Source organism: Phodopus roborovskii, unplaced genomic scaffold (genome assembly GCF_943737965.1).
Source record: "Phodopus roborovskii unplaced genomic scaffold, PHOROB, whole genome shotgun sequence".
NCBI classification, from domain to species: Eukaryota; Metazoa; Chordata; class Mammalia; order Rodentia; family Cricetidae; genus Phodopus; species Phodopus roborovskii.
In genome coordinates this window covers 1,227,895-1,244,515 of record NW_026126613.1, presented here as the reverse complement: position 1 = coordinate 1,244,515, position 16,621 = coordinate 1,227,895, and the positions used below count along the sequence as shown (strand labels likewise).

The 16,621-nt window shown below is 43.0% G+C and overlaps 1 protein-coding gene across 1 annotated transcript in view; it reads left to right on the top strand.

Moving 5' to 3' along the window:
- Utrn (utrophin) overlaps window positions 1-16,621 on the top strand; it is a 456,941-nt gene that overhangs the window by 297,384 nt on the left and 142,936 nt on the right. The window contains exon 52 of the mRNA XM_051206176.1: window positions 9,372-9,544. Within this exon, the coding sequence (XP_051062133.1) occupies window positions 9,372-9,544 (173 nt within the window). The remainder of the gene's footprint in view (window positions 1-9,371; window positions 9,545-16,621) is intronic.

Here is a 16,621-nt window from a genome sequence, read left to right as displayed (position 1 = left end):
ATTTTCTGAATAGCAGTCACACTAAGTTGGAAGTTTCTGAAAGTAGGAGTATGTATTTATCCGTCTAAACCCAGTGCATTGGAAACCACGTAAGGTCAATTCGCCACGGGGAGCATGTAGATTTGTATGAATAAATAATGAAAATATTTTAAATGCTTGTTAAATTTCATATAATCGGACATATGCAAAGCACATGCTATCGAAACACTGATGTGAAAATAAGTTGGAAAAGAGGTGGGGAACAAAAGGGCTTGAAAATCAGAAACATGTAACAGTGACAGATAGTCCTGGAGCCTTCTTGCTTTTCTCCAGTCAGAAAAGGAAGCCTCCACCCACCCCCATAGGTTTAAATGGGTTCTAGCAATTCTGATACTCAAGAAATTTAAGTAGTCATTTGGGAAGTGATAGTGTGATTCTAGAATGCCTTCCCACCTTTGCTGTTGACTAGATGTAAAAAGTAAACTTAGTTATATTAACTTCATTCAGTCTGTGAAGTGCCCCTGCTAAAATATTGACTGTCTATGATAAAATCCTCCGCACAGCTAGAGCGAGGTGTTTCCTGTGGGCATTCCTACCGTGCTTAGCTTGTATTGCTATGCTAAATAGCTCTGTAAAGCCCAAACAGCAAAACAGTAGGATTGTGGCCAGTACAGAACAGGTGTAGTTTATTCTGAGCTTTTCCCTCTAAAGTCATCACACCTGGAACTTTATGCGTTCCCCGAATGCCGCCAAGGTGGAAAGTAAGTTCTGTGTCATTGGTTTTGCGTCAGTATCGGATTCTCCCTTTGAAAACAGTCTGAGCGACTTTTAATGAGATCAAACACGTTTTAAAAGTATTTCCCTTTTTAGTTTGCCTTCATTTTCTTTGCACAAATAACGGAATTAATCGAGCCAGTTTTCTTTTGTGGCTTGTATTGTGTGGCACACGCCCTCTCCCTTTTCATGGGTGGGCTCCCAAGGGGAATATGGATCCTGGGGTCTATTCAGGACTGGGACAATGTAGAGGACACTGTACTGAAGTGTGGGGCAGGGCGGCCTCCAGGAAGTGAGAGTAAGCTTCAGTGAAGCTGGGTGAGGGGTGGTGGAAAGGGAGGATGCTGATTAAAATAATAAACAAGGGCTGAGGAGAGAGAGTCGATTGCCGCGTGCTGGCAGATCAGGTCTGGGAGCCACTGGAGCTGCTGCGGGCTCGTCTCGGCACTCGGCAGCTGCACACCCTGCCCCGCCGAGGGCATCATGGGATTTGTCTCAAGACCTTTCCTCCGGACCCAAGCAAAAAAGCAACTTTTAAAACTTTAGCTCCGCGCGGGAGACAGTGACAGCACATCCCTTAGGCTGAGCTGAGGTGGAGAGAAACTAGCTTGGTGGTTACCATAGCAACCCAGCCTGAGGCTGCTGTCTGGGCCAGTGGGAACCGGTGGTCTCCTGTGTCTGGTTTCTTCTGCTACGAGCACACCCCTGCTTGCTGGAACTCTACATAAGTCTTGCTATTTGAAAACTGGCTCTTTACCCAGATTTTTTTTTCCCGTCTTTTTCTTTTTGAAACCAGTCTGAATGGAGGAAATTGGTAATGCTTGGCTTTTTTCCCCCTCCCTTCTCTCTTGCAAGTTTCCAGGCTATAGCTTTTTCCCCTCCTTCCTTTCTGCCGTGTGTAATTGAGACCAAACTCTAAGCCTGGACTCAGGAGAGAACGGTGGTGGCCTGCAGGTCATTAGTGAGGCGAGCAGAAAGAGACCCTGGGCGTCTCAGGGCAAAGGAAAAAAAAAACCAAGACCATGCCAGCCTCCTGGAACACAGCTTCGAGGAAGTACAGAAGCAGATCTCTGCCTTCCAAGCTCCGAAGTCCGTGAAAAAAGCGGATCCAAGGTGGGGTGGTTAAAATGTCCCAGCGCAAGCTGCCGATGCTCATGAGCCACCGCTCAAGGGCAAGGATTGTAAAGGATTTTACAAAGGATTCGGAAGTATAGCTAGAAAAGATACGGGTTTTAGAAGTTGGACCCTGTTGTCTGAAGGAAGTTTGCCAGGAGAATGTAGGCTTCGAGGGCTCCCGGACGATGATTGGTCTGAACTTCGGCTTACGAGAATTGTTGACAAAATTTGAAAAGGTATGCAGAAAGCAAAGTTCACGGACTCACTTTTTCCTTCCCTTCCCCCATTTCTTCTGCTGTCTCCTCCTCCTCCTCTAATTCTTCTTCCTCTTCCTCCCTCCCTTCTCTTCCTCCTCTTTTTCCTTCTTCCTCTTCCTTCCCCTCCTCCATCGTTTAGTGGTAACTCCTAAAGCATTACTTTTTCAATTGTAGTAACTTCTTTGAGACTGCGTTTTTTAGGAACACAGCTCTTTCCCTCGGTCAGAACGAGTTCTGATGCTCCGGGGTTTCCACATCAGAAGGCATGGCTTATATTCAAGTCAGCTGCTAATTTAATTGCCATTTATTTGGGGGAGAAAAACCAAACAATAGCCAAACCCAGCAACAAACACTGGGTTTGGGTGCCAGAGCCTGACTTCATCAGGCCTGTGTTCTGTTTTCCATGCCCGGCAGGTCTGTTTATCTCTCAGGCGCCTGCTGCTCTGAGCCTGCCCCTTGCTGCCATCCCTGTCTGAGGACCCAGTTCTGAGCCCCAGAAGCTGACCCATGGTCATCATGGCAGATCTGCTATCGGGCTTTTTCTTTGGACTCTCTGTTTTAAAAGTGGAGAGTAGTTTTGCATTTGGCATCTTCACTCCCCGCGCCCCCCCCCTTGGCACACCCCAGGGTGGAGCATAGCCTGCAAAAAGCCTACCTCTTCACTTTGAGAATTAAACAAAGCAGAGCCCTTCCCGTGCCAGCTAGTGGCTTCTTGAGTGCCAGTCTTGAACCAGTCCCTGCTCCTTAAAGATGTGAGAAAGAAAGGAAAGAGGCAGAACCCTTCGTCCCCACCCTCACAGACCAACTGTTTGTCAACTGTTAAGTATGTGCTCTGGTTTTCCCTCACTGAAAAAGTACGGATAGAAGCCAGACTGGATTGAATCATTCCAAGAATCAATAGGCTTTTTCTTAGGAATTATAAAGGAACTGCAGCCTCCAGAGGAGAAGGATGCAAAAGTGATACCACTTTAAAAGATGCTGGGTATTCTCCTGAACAATTGCAGCCATCCTGGCCTCCCAGCAATGGGAGCAGAACATTAGAAGTTTGTACAGAAGGGAGAAGCCCCTTCTTGTAGGGTGCGTCTCTTTGCACCCCAACCCTAGTAGCGGGGGCTGACTTTGCCCGATTGCTTTCGTAGCTGTTAAGTATCTGAATTCTGGAGAGCAAGGGCTGATTCGAGGTGGGCTTGCCCACTGTCTTTAGAAGGGGCCTGGAAAGGGAAGAATCTCATCCTTGTGGCAGCTGGCAACAGCTGGTGACAAACTTTATGACCATAAAGAGGTCTGTTTGCTCGTTCTCTACAGATTTGTGTCTTTCAGGCTCAAAAGGTATAGGGCATATGTGACATGAATAATTCATTTTTCCCACCCACCCCCCAGCAGTAATTATGGTTCAATAGCTGGATGTTTGAATTGTAATTGCTGCTATTAGTCTTCAAGCGTAGGTCAGGTAGCTGAGGTGAGCAACCTACTTTCTTAAGCCCCTGGGGCCACTTTATGGGTAGAGTCAGATGCTCTGATGTTGGTAAGCTTTGTCTTTCACCCTTCAAAGCTTAGTATCTGAATGTGTCTTAATCTTGTTTTTACTTTAGTAGTCCACTCAACAGTGAAAGGAGGGATATATCTGTTAAAGGCTTCATTTGAAATTTTCCTCCAAGGGTAGATGCTTCCCCTAAGCACAAAGTTTACATCTGCTTACTTTTGTGATGGACATCTTTTAAAAGCTCTGGTGAAAGTAACGCAGAAAGTCATCGTCCACAAATGTGCATTTCCCCAGCTCACGCATTAAAAAAGTCCTTTGTATATTTTCACCAAGCTGTTTCATATACTGAGCTTATGCTCCATTATTGACTCATTGCCAGGAAAACTGGAATTCTGGAAAAGTTTCACCACTTCACACCTCTCAGATTCAGCTACCTCCTTTTCTCCAACTCAGAAAGCAGCTCTGCCATCCCTATGGAAGACTCCAAATTACTGTAGCTGGAAAGGCACGGGGCACATTGGTGGCCTGTCTTTACTCCATGGAACACAGAAGCTGTCCTACCACGTGCAATGGTAGACTCCCTGTACTTTCCATCCTCTTACTTCTCTCTTCATCAGTATTGGTGATCTGCTTCTAGATCAATCGCTTGCCTTGGTGATGTCATCCTTTTCATAACAACTGTTGTAACTGTTCAACCATATGATAGGTTATCACAACCAAATGTTGACTTTACACTATTTCTAAAGCCATTTCTGGCTTGAAGAAGACTAAGAACCAGTATTGGGACAGGGTATGCAAATCTCGATATGTTCGCTGACGGGGGTCAGTGCTGGCTGATAGTGAGAGATAAACTTTTTAGATAATTAACATTCCTGAATGGGATGAAAGCAAACCTTTCTGCCTGCCTTTTAAGGCAGCAGTCTGTGGAGATGACGAGAAAGCCATATCATTTCTAGAGAAGTACAATGGTTGTGTTGTTTTCGTCCATATTTGAATCTGGCCAATGATTGAATATCTACTCCTAAGATGTGTTCCAGGAGGCTGGGCAGATGGCACTTGGAAGTCCTATCTCTAGGACCGCAATGAGTCTTTGGTGATGCAGGAGGCAGGATGTATTCTGTCACACAAAGAGATGTTCAATATAGACCAGGGAACCATAGTGGCTATTTGGCTGCTCAAATTCTGGAAAGAGGAGGAGCCTCTTACCGGAGAGGGAGCGTATAACAAGATGGGCCTGCCAACAAGCATGTCCTTAAACAACATGCAACCATGCACAAGCTCAAATTTATGGTACTCATCAGTGTTTTCCTTGCATTTAGTTCATAAAAGAAGCATCATGGCTTCAGTGACATGCTGGCCTCCTGGAGCCACTTACGTTGAGTCCTGTTTTTGTTTCCCTTCATCATCCAGAGCACTGAGGAATGGGCAGTTTTAGTTCAGTGACATTTTAAATGACTGTTGCTTTTATTAATATTTGTAGCCTCGCTACTCCATGATTAATGATAATGGTAATTCTAAGGGTTTTGTTTTTGTTTTTCATTGACGGATGGATGGTAATCATACATCTTTATGGGGTAGCATGTGGCATGTTGCTATATTATGTCATGATTAACTCAGGCTCTTTAAGCCATCCATCCTCTGAAACATTTATCATTTTGTTGCTATTTGTATATTCAAAAATCTATCACAGTTTTGAAGCATATGATATAATATGATTGATTATAGTCTCCTTGGAGGGTCCCTTACCGTGTGGATGGATGGCAGCATTCTCTTGGTGAGTTTTTAAAGGAAGATAGTCTTCGTAGTGACAACATGGCCAACAACCATGTAATGCATCTTTATACCACTTATCATCCTTAAGCATGATACTAATATTTTAAAAATTGTAAGACAGCCATAGTTCATAGGTAGTGGTCTATCATGTTGGAGAAGGCTTGCCAGCCAGAGTGGGTCTATCTCTGCTCATGTTAGCTACATAGGATGGTTTGCTCATAGAGGAGCATGTCCAACAGCAGAAAAAACGGCATTGGATGAGGGGAAGTAGGGCCAGGTTATAATGCTCAAGCCTGTCACTAGGCAACCTGCATCCTTCAGATAGACCCTACCTCCTAAAGACTCTACAGCATTTCAAAACAGCTCCAGTCGGTGTGAAGTTCCTTAAGTCTATTGGGGAGACATTGCCCATGCTTGGCTCGCAAGCAAACTAGGAGGGACAAGGCAGTGAGCCACATTTCTCAGGGCGTCTGTTTCAGTTCCCGCCTCCAGGCTCCTCCCCTGAAGTCCCTCAGTGATAGGTTGTGACCTGGGAGTTGTGAGCTGAAATAACTCCTCCTGCCTCCCCAAGTTGGCTTTAGTCGGTGTCTTGTCAAAGAAATACAAAGAAAAGCAAACCAGGACAAAAGTTTTTCCACTCCGTGATCTGACATGCATTTACATCGCAAATAAAAGGAGAAGAACATTATTGGCATTGATTTCTTAATTTGTAAAGGTTACTGTCAATACTGTCAATCTGACTGTCAAAATGAGATTCCAGTGTTGATCAGAATGTAATACAATAGCCGACTGAAAGTTGCAAGAATAATTGGAAGAAAATGTAGCATGTACCATAATTAATAGTGTAACTGAAATCGATAAGCACTTGAATAACGTATTACAACTTGCAAACTGTGAAAATATACTTCTACCTTGACTTGTTTATTTGGAAGATATCTGGATTTTTTTTTTTTTTTTCAAGCTATGAATCTTTAAAACAAAAGTCTCCAGTGATAATCCCCCAACATTTCTTTCACTCCATCTTCACCGTCTCACAGATCCAGCGTGGCTTTTAAAAGGCTCTCTGGATTTATTTCCCTCGGATGAGTTGCTTTTTTATTGAGCCCAAGCTTTGGGACTGCCTAGGGAAGTCTAATCGCTAACCTTACTCCTCTCCCTTCAGGATAGCGATCAACACTCCTCCGGGGAAACATTGCAGTAGCCATGTATGGTTAGAGAAATAAACCATACAAAAATGAGGTACGAATCTGAAAGAGGATGCATCTGGGAGTTTAACTGCTGAGGTTGCCCGGTGCTATGTGCTGCTAGACTGTTCACACTGTCCTGTTGGGCTAAAGGAGCACTTTTAATCTCCACCTTTAGGCTGCTATTGCTTAGAAGACATAGAAAATAAAATGCATCTGGCATTGCTGGCCTGTGTTTATAAACTTAGTTCTTGAAAGGACAGGTGGGAGGATCAGCTTAGGATACACAGGGACACCCTGTCTCCAAAGCAAAAAACAGAGACGCCATGAACACGAGGAAGTCTGTGTGTATGTGTTGTGTGTGTGCGTGTGCGTGTGTGCGTGTGTGCGTGTACACATGCACACCCTCTAGCTCCAGATTGCACTATCCATCATAATATCTTTATATCTCTAGTAAATGAAAGTCTAGTTAAGGATAAAGCTGCTATTAAGATATCAAATACAAAGTGAGTATCAGACAGAATAAATAAATATTTGCCTTTCTTTATGCTATTTCTTGGACCTAGGTAGTGGGTGCTATTCACAGGACCACTACTTTTGCAGACTTCTTCTGGAGCTCTGTGATTGAGGTGTCGTCTTATGCAATTGATGGTGTTTTAGTCAGATGAAAAGTAGTCATCTCCTCTCTCTTCCTCCTGCTAACAACTCCTTTCCCCACATTATGCTTACACCATTTACATGCATCCTTAAGACATTTCCCTCCTGCTCTGGGCCCAGTGTGCACATGACTGGCTCATGCTAAGAGCTTGAAAGAGAATTGCTTTGTACTTCTAGATGGATTACAGTCCCTTGCTAATTATCAGTAACCATTTAGTGCTATTTAACCTTCTGAAGAGCTTGCAGGGTGACAGAGGTAAGCATTAATAGGGCCATCTTCCCGGATGGGCAACAAGAGTATCCCTTCCTTTACAGAACTCTGATTTATTTTAGCATTTCATGCTGCTTGGGGGTCGTGCCCTCACAGCCGTCCGTGCTGGCATCTCAGTGTTGAAAGTGTCGCATCACTGCACAGCTATCTACCAAGGAGCATGATTCATTAACCTCATTTAATTCTGAATTTCCAGTGATAACTTAGACAGGACTCAACAGCCTGGGTTTCTAAATGATTTCATGTTTCTCATATCCAAAACTGTTAAGTGAGGAAATTTAACTAACTGTTTATTTCTTCGCCATCCAATCCATTACCTACTTTCTTCAGGTGTCACAGAGGCTAATTTGCCAGTCTGTCAAAATGGGCTTGCATGGGAGAAGTGTATGAGTATTTGTTTATGACATTGGTTTTCATGTCATCTATTTTTGTCTTATGTTAGGTTTGCATATATAATAGAGGCTGTGAAAGATGCACAAGAAATTCTAATTCTAGGCGTTTGGGCAAAATATGCCACCAAATAGTAAATAAAACAGAATAATAGATGCTGATTTCTTTTGTTTTGGTCACTTTCTGGTTGTTGGTTTTTCATCCTAACTGTTGATGCTGTTCATGAATGGAAGGGTTTTCCACACATGGAAAGCTTTATTACAGAGTGAACATCACTGTAGCCCTCTCCGTCAGAGATCTCAGGGTCATTTATCCTTATTGGCCGAAGCTGTTCTCTGCAGCCTTGCTGATTTATTCCGTTCACCGCCTTTGCTGAATTGGAAAACACATCACCTGCTGAGGTTTCAAGGAATTTGCTTTACACTCGTCATATGAGTGCTTTTGTGAAACATACTGAAGTGCGTCTATATCCTATTGTAAATCTGCCTTTCTGTAGCTCTTGAGTAGGAAGGGAAGCGGTAATGAGGAGCCAGGTCTCCTATCAGGATGTTGTGGCTTGAGGCTGTGTTGTGAGTCTAGGTGTGGTCCACTGATGCTTAGGAATCTGTGCAGAAAATGTGAGGCCAAGTTCCCTTGGCAATGGAAAGCAAAGAGAGGCCTCAATGATTGGGCCATTGAGTCTCTTGAGAAATATGGTGATGCCATGGATCTATAGCATTGCAAAACTAGTCTTCTGAGTGTTATATGCGGATCTGTATATGATATGTAGGTTACACTCGGTGCTACTGCAGATTTTCTGATTCGAGTAGTGAGAAGGAAAACAAGAAGACAGGGTCTCAGAAAGGTAACCCAGACCGGCCTCAGATTTGCTAGACAGCTGATTCTGAGTTCTCAATGAACTTTTACTTGCTGCGCATTGAGGACTGGACATCCTCAGGAAGACAGAGGCCATTTTGGTCTGGGCTGCTGTAACAAATGCCCTGTACATACGAATATTCTTCAAAGGCTTTAAAATAAATTGTATGTGATTGAAAGGTCAGGCTCACCCAGGGAAAGCAAGTTTGTAAAAATATGCAAAACATCCAAGATTACATGGTATCTTGCTTTGGCCATGTGTAAAGTATATAAAGAAATAATCACATTGAATGTTAAACAAAATTCTGTGATTTATAATAATAGTTATAAAATTTCAAAAACTGCCCACTCAGCCTAAAATACTAACATCATGTTGGCCGATACATGAAATGTGGATTATTATAAATTCTGCTTGTAGGACGTGGGGAATCAATGTATTGAAGCTTATAGGCTGTTATTTTCTGTGTCAGAACTGTGGGAACACTTGGTTTGTTATATATTACAGATGGGAAAATGAAGTGTTTCAGTTGAAAACAACTCTTCTACAAATCCAAAAGTAGCTTTGCAGAAATCCCATGGCATGCCTTGTGTGACCGTTAGCATTTACATTGCTTCTGTGCATCTCTCTTTAGGATATCCAGGCTGAAATTGATGCCCACAATGACATATTTAAAAGCATTGATGGAAACAGGCAGAAGATGGTGAAAGCGCTGGGCAATTCTGAGGAGGCGACAATGCTTCAGCATCGACTGGATGACATGAACCAAAGGTGGAATGATTTGAAAGCAAAATCTGCTAGCATCAGGTCAGAATTCCCAACATCAAAATAAAATACAGCGCACGCGCGTGCACGTGCTGCGTGTGTGTGTGTGTGTGCGTGTGCGTGTGTGCGTGTGTGTGTGTATTTTTGCATATCAGAAAGAGAATTAACAGTCTATCACCAATGCAACTCTATCAGAGTTTGTATAAGATTGAAAGCCAGAGTCTATTTTCTTGCAAGTTGGTACTGAAGATGTATTTACCTGAGTAACTTACCCTGAGTAACTATCAGAAGAATAAGTGAATAAAAGCGTTTGCCTCATTTATAGACATGGCGCGCTCCTGTTTGTACCAAGCTATTCACAGATATTCGTGCTGTAAACCTTAGAACAGTTAAGGTGATAATGTTACTGACACCTGCTAATCGCCAAGTATTTACCTCAATGGTATATATCGTATACTGTGTTAAGATTGCTAGAGATCTGTCTGCCTGCCTGTCTGCCTGTCTGTCTATCTATCTATTTATCTATCTATCCAGACAGGGTTTCAATGTATATATCATTGGTTGGCCTAGAACTCACGTTACTGATAAGACTTGAACTTTGAATTTACAGAAATCTGCTTGCTTTTGCCTCTCAAGTGCTGAAATTAAAGGCATACACTTTTCAAAAATAAGGTCTCCTATAGCCCAGGATGATGTTGAGTTTGTTGTATAGCTAAGGTTGGCTTTTAATGCTTTCTTAGAAGAAAAAAACTTAATTTTTATTGTGTACATGTATATAATCTTTCTAAGTGGATGTGCGCTGTGTGTGTAGAAGTCCGGGGGCGGGGGTGCGGAAGAGGACATTGTGTCCTCTAGAACTGTGGCAGCAGCTCACAGCTGCCCGTAATTCCAGTCCTAGAGGACACAATATCCTCTTCTGTCCGCACGGAACCATATCATTGAATTGATGCTGTAGGGATCTTATGGCTTCTCAGAAGGTGTCCCTGTTGTTAAGTAGCACTTGGCGTTCTTGAAAAAGAATACTGGTAATGAGGATGGTCACAATGTTTATATGAGCAAACAGAAACATATTGGCTATAAAGATTGAAGTAATAAGATCCAAGCCAGAGTTTGAATGTAGATTTTTCTTTTGGTCTTTAAGACAGGGTTTCCCTGAGTAACAGCCCTGGCTGTCCTGGTACTCACTTTGTAGACCAGGCTGGCCTTGAACTCACAGACATCCACCTGTCTCTGGCGAGTTCTGGGACTAAAGGCGTGAGCCACCACTGCCCAGTAATTTTAAATCTTTGTAACTTTTGGTGTAGAGTTTATTTTGCTTTATCAAGTTTTTATGTCCAATTTGAAGAAGTATTTATTGAGATTAAATGCCTCTTCTGGACAGTAGAATGGAAAGTGGTGATTTATGCCTGCTTTGGGTGAGAGTAACATTCATTAAGTATGAACCTTAGGGTCAGAAGTCTGATGAGGAAACAGCCTTTGATGAATCACCCAGAGTAACAGAATGATATACCCTTATTGGAGTTCAAGCATATTTCTAGGTCATATGCAATAGACTATAGAGTTTCTAATTGGCATTGAGTTGAGGGTTACTGACAGAAGAACATATCAGTGAGAGGGGTAATTCAAAAGAGGAATGTTGATAGGAAGCCTTCAGATTGGTTGGATCATGTGCCAAATATGCTTAACTGTAAAACCAGTTGATTCTGGCACTTTACTATTTATTTTCTGATCTCGAGCAAATTACTTCACCCCTCTGAACTTTACCAAACCGTACTGTCGGAATCCACACACTTGCTTGTCGGGAAGAGTAAGTAGATGATTTGATACTTTCTCAGTCTCTGTAGACCCTGGTAAGGGTAGAGTCTAGACTCTTTATATGCCAGGTTTGGTGAGTGGATCTGCTTCAGTTGGTGTTGGGAATCCGTGCCGTGAGTGCCAGAGTACAGAAATCTTCCACTTTTATTTATTATGAATGATTTTATTAAGCTAGCATGTCCTGGGACATTTGTGCTTTCCTGGGTCTCGTAGATAAAAACATACAGTCCCAGGGACTGGAGAGATGGCTCAGCAGTTAAGAGCATTGGCTGCTTTTCCAGAGGACCTGGGTTCAATTCCCAGAACTCACATGGTAGCTCACAACTGACTGTATTATTAGTTCCAGTTCCAGGGGATCCGACACCCTCACACAGACATGCGGGCAGAAAAAACACCAATGCACATATAAATTATTAAAAAAAATACAGTCCCCCTGTTTCTTAAGAAGGATGACATGGTGTACTGTCGACTCCTCTCTCTATAGTTCTATAGTTTCAGTTGGAAATTCTGTCTTCATCAGCTGCTTATTCTATTTGTTCGCGCTGGAGATAGAAGCCCGAGCTTCACTTTATGCTGTGTAGATGCTGTTTACATCTATAGTGACTCATTTGTGGTTTCCATGATTTGATATGTGTAACTACATGTAAAGCAACTTTTCGTTTTTAACTTCAAATATGTAAAAAAGAAATCGCATATCATTTCCCTATTTATACGAGATAAACTGGTTTATTTTTTCTCAGCATTGGGCTCAGCTTACAAAGAATTGGAACAGGACAGTTTTGGGGAGCATTGCACTTTGGAGGAACACTGTCTTTAAACCCTGATGTTGATGGTCATGAAACAGTTGTGCTACAGTGGGCAAGTCGTTAACCCATGTGTGCGTGCCTCAGTTTCCTTGTGTGTGAATTAGTAAATTCTTTAATAGAGCTGTCATGCGTGTCTCATTTAGTCCATATGAAGTGTCTACAGGAAGTGGCCCCTATTTTTTTATTATTATGGCTTATTGTTTTATTTGACACTAACTAATTTAGAAGACACAGAAATGTCTCCTCCTCAGATGCCTCTCCTATCTTAGTCACCAGTATAGGAAATGTTCAAGGAATTTGCCAGTGAGTAGTGTCCTTCTTTCCTGGCTGGATTCTGGTGCTCCAAGTGCAGCACCCCACGTGCAAGAATGTTTCTTACTAAGAAACATTCCTCTGTGGGCCAGTCTGTTTTCAGCCCCACCCACTTCATTACGCATGCAAACAATGTGGGCGGGGTCGCTCTTCAGGCCACTCCTCAGCTCTTTCCTTTCCAGCCCTGGGAGCACAGCCAGCTTCCCACAGTGCCCTCTGTTAGTATCAAATCCTCCAATGTCTTTAATATTTCTGGAGACTCGTCCACTACGCTCCCCTGTCATTAACTGAAAATTGCCTTTTCCCTTAATTGCTTACGTTACCTGGAATGATCTTTAATAGAGGTGAGTTTCCTCCATTTTCCTTGTCTAGAAGCCTGAATATTTATGGCTTGTGCAGACTCCAATCACCAGAGTCTCAGGCATTAACTGGCCTTGGACAACTGTCTGAAGAAAGAGCCCTGTCACATAGGCATACACGGTTAATTGGCAGCCTCACGTGGCTAGTCCAGCTCCACTTCCCAACCTATTTTTCTTTTAGAAGTAAATACATCTCTATTTCTGCCACTTTATCGTTTTACTCCTTACCTATAGGACCATATGGTTCCGTTTCCTTGACAGGAATACATTACTTCCTTCTGCCCTCTTCCCTAAGCTCTTATTCTTGGTGGAAATAGCCACACTGATAGCTTTTCTTTATTTTTTTTCTGAGATGGTATTTCTCTTTGTAGCTCCAACTGTTCTGGAACTCGCTCCATAGACCAGGCTGGCTTCCGACTCAGAGATCCGCCTGCCTCTGCCTTTCAAGTGCCGGGATTAAAGGCGTGCGCCGCCGCCGCCGCCGCCGCCGCCACCACCGCCTCCGCCGCCACCACCACCACCTGGAAATAGCATTTTGTGTTTTAATTATTGAAGTTTCTCTTTGAAGAATCTGGGAAAGTTTTCTTCTTTGTTCTCTTCTCAAGTCCCTTAGACCTGGTGGGCCGGGTCCTCCATTGATTTCGTGTCACCTTGGCCTCCCTGAGATACTCTGTCCCAGGGCACCAAGGACAGGCTGCTCTTCAGAGCACATTGTCTTATCTGGCCCCGTCCCCTCTGGTCATGTGAATTCCTCAGAGATGGGCCCCGGTTAAACCAAATCATACTTAGTTCAGCATCATCAGTGAGAGACAGACCTTTCCCGTCAGGGTGGCCTCCATCTTCCTCAGCCGCTTCTGTACTGGAACCATCTCTGTACAATTACATAGCTTTGAGATTTTTTTTTAACCCATTGTATTTATAATTAAAACGCCTTAGTCCTGCTACCTGCAACCGTTTAAAAATGTACATCTTGCAGCACTGTCTTCTAATATTTTTCATACAATATATTTTGGTCATATTCTTTCCCCTGTCCCTGAGTCCTCTCAGGTCACACTAACCACCTTCCAGTATCCTCCGTGTTGGAATGCATGATTTCTGTCTTGGTTTGGTTTTCTACTCCTGTAATGAAAGCCATTTGTGGAGGAAAGGGTTTATGTCACTCAAACCACAGCATCACAGTCTGTCATGGAATGCAGTCGGGGCCGGAACTGGAGACAGGAACTGAAAAGCTTTCTGATCTGCTGTCATGGCTTGTGCAGCCTGCTTTCTTATACAACCCTGGACCACATGGCTGGCATCGCACCCGCCATTCACTAATCAGGACAATTACCCCCATAGACTTGCTTACAGGCTGCTCTTCTGGAGGCATTTACTCAACCCCTTCCACCCAGCCTGGAGCTCTTTGGAAGACATTCCAGTTAAAGCCCGGCCCTTGGGTTTCCTCCTGTGCTGAGCTTTGTTTTCACACTGTCAGAGTAGTACCTCCTCCCTCTCTATCTCCTGCTACTGATCTTGGGTTAATTTTCCTTCTTTCCTTTCTTAGTATCCCTCCCTCCCTGCCTGCTTCCCTCCCTTGTGTGTGTGTGTTCATGACCATGTGTCTGTTCAGGTCCATCTGCAGGTGGGTACACATACATGGAAGCCAGAGATCAAAGATGCAAGATGTGTATTGTCCTTTATAGCAGTTGGCCTTTCTAATTTTCTGTTCTTTTCTTTTCCTTCCCCTTTCCTTTCCTTTCCTTTTCGTTTGAGGAAGGTTCTCCCATTGAACCTGGTGCCGGGGAGTACCAGGGACTCACCTGCTCCACCTCTCCAGTGCTGTCCTTTAGGTGGGCACTGAGAATCTGAACTCAGCTTCTCCTGCTTGTAGCCCACGCATTTTGCCAACTGAGCCTTCTACCCAGCTTTGTGTTGCTATAGAAAGGGAGGGAAAAGTCAAGGGTTCTTTTGTATACTTTGATAGTTGGTGTTATCCTTCTGAATAGTTTTCTATTCGGAGACCTCCCAGCCCCCCCCCCTGTGTGTGCGTGTGCGTGTGTGTGTGTGTGTGTGTATGACTTATTTTCTGAGGATGAGGCCATTTGATTGGTGACCCCTCTGCTCCTCCAAGTAGATATTTGTGCATTTTGTATTTCAAATCATGTTTAGGTTGAATTACCATGTCAGGGAACATTTCCTTTGTTTTTAGAAAGTGAATATCTGCTGTTTATTGAAGGGTTTTTTTTTTTTGCATCAAATATACTCTGAGGTACTTTACAGATATATAGTTTGACCATTGTATGGTCACTGGAACAATTATATTAAGAATTATTTTAAAGTCTGTTTGAATGACCACGATCAGACCTTTTAAATACTAAAAGTCAGTGGGCCAAATACAGTTTAGTATCTTAAATAGAATATGTGTGTGTGTGTGTGTGTGTGTGTATACACACACACACACACACACACACACACACACACACCATGTCAGTACACAAGGAGTTAGCTGAAGACTTAAGATTTCACTTATAAAATAGGCTCTTTAGAATACTGGCACTATTTTATGGTCGCTTGTAAAACCAACTTGGAATTATCCTAATAAATTCAAGATTGCATGGCACGACTTACATCTTAAAATTAAATTTATTTAATGTAAGATTATGGTAATTAAACATCCTCTTATCTGTTTAATATAGGTCCATCCTAGTAAGAGGTTTCAAAGGCCAGGGAAGTTGTAATGGAAACAGAGTTCAAAGATAAAATTCTATCTTGCGTTTCCTTTAGAAGCCTCTTAAAAGTTTGGGGCATCGTTTCAAGGCCCTTAGAGAAGGTGACCTTTTGCTATCGTCCTTTCTACTGCATGTTATGACATTTTACAGCTCCATTCTTAACCTTAAGGAGTTGGTTTTGCTCGCCCCATTATAGAACTAAAGTATCCTTTCCCTAATGTAGGAGAACAAGATTCTACTCTCTCACTGTTACAACATTCCCCAGTAGGATTGGTTTTCTGTAGTGACAGGAGAGAGCCCTGTCAGTCTGGTTCCTTTGTGACCAGACGCGGCAATTTGAACTCTTAAAATGTGCCTAGTTTAAATGATGGACTGAATTTACATCTCATTTATCTTTCATCAGTCACACATTATGGGTGACAGCCATATCAGACAATAGCTTTGGGGTGCTCTTTATAGTGGCTGAATTTTAAGGACTTTCTGGTCTGTGTTCATGCCCATTTTGGGAGCCGGAATAATCTGTTTCAAATGTTGTTACTTGATACATATATTCTTAGTTATATTAGCTAAGGTGGTTGCTGTTGTTTTTACAATGTAAAATCAGTGGGCTTCACTGAAAATCAATCACATTTATCCCCAGAATTACAGATTTCATTCTGTATAGTTCTGTAGAGGTAATATGGCTTGGCATCCTCCTCGCTGAGATCCTTATACACTTTAGGAAACTAACTTTGCAAATGTACAAATTGCTCCTCTGGGAGAAAATGGACTTCAACCAACCAAGGCTTTCTCCCAGGGCTACCCTTTGGCCCTTTGGTGTTTCTGTGTCCTGTACCTAGAAGCCGCCAGGTTTCCCATCTTGGGCATGTCTTTGGTGAACTTGAATTTCTCCTAGTTTGACCTTAGAATGTTAAGGGGTGCTCTGTGGATGTTGGTTTGTATTGACAAGGGAAAACTGTTTTCCCCCAGGCAGGCTTCACATCACCTGATTTATGATGTGCTGGGGATCAAGTCAGGTCCTGTGTGTTCTAGGCAAGCACTCTATCATGGTATTCCTGTTCCTAGTTCCCACACTGGTACCTTTTAGCATGTGAGCCTCCATACACTGTTTTCTTTGTT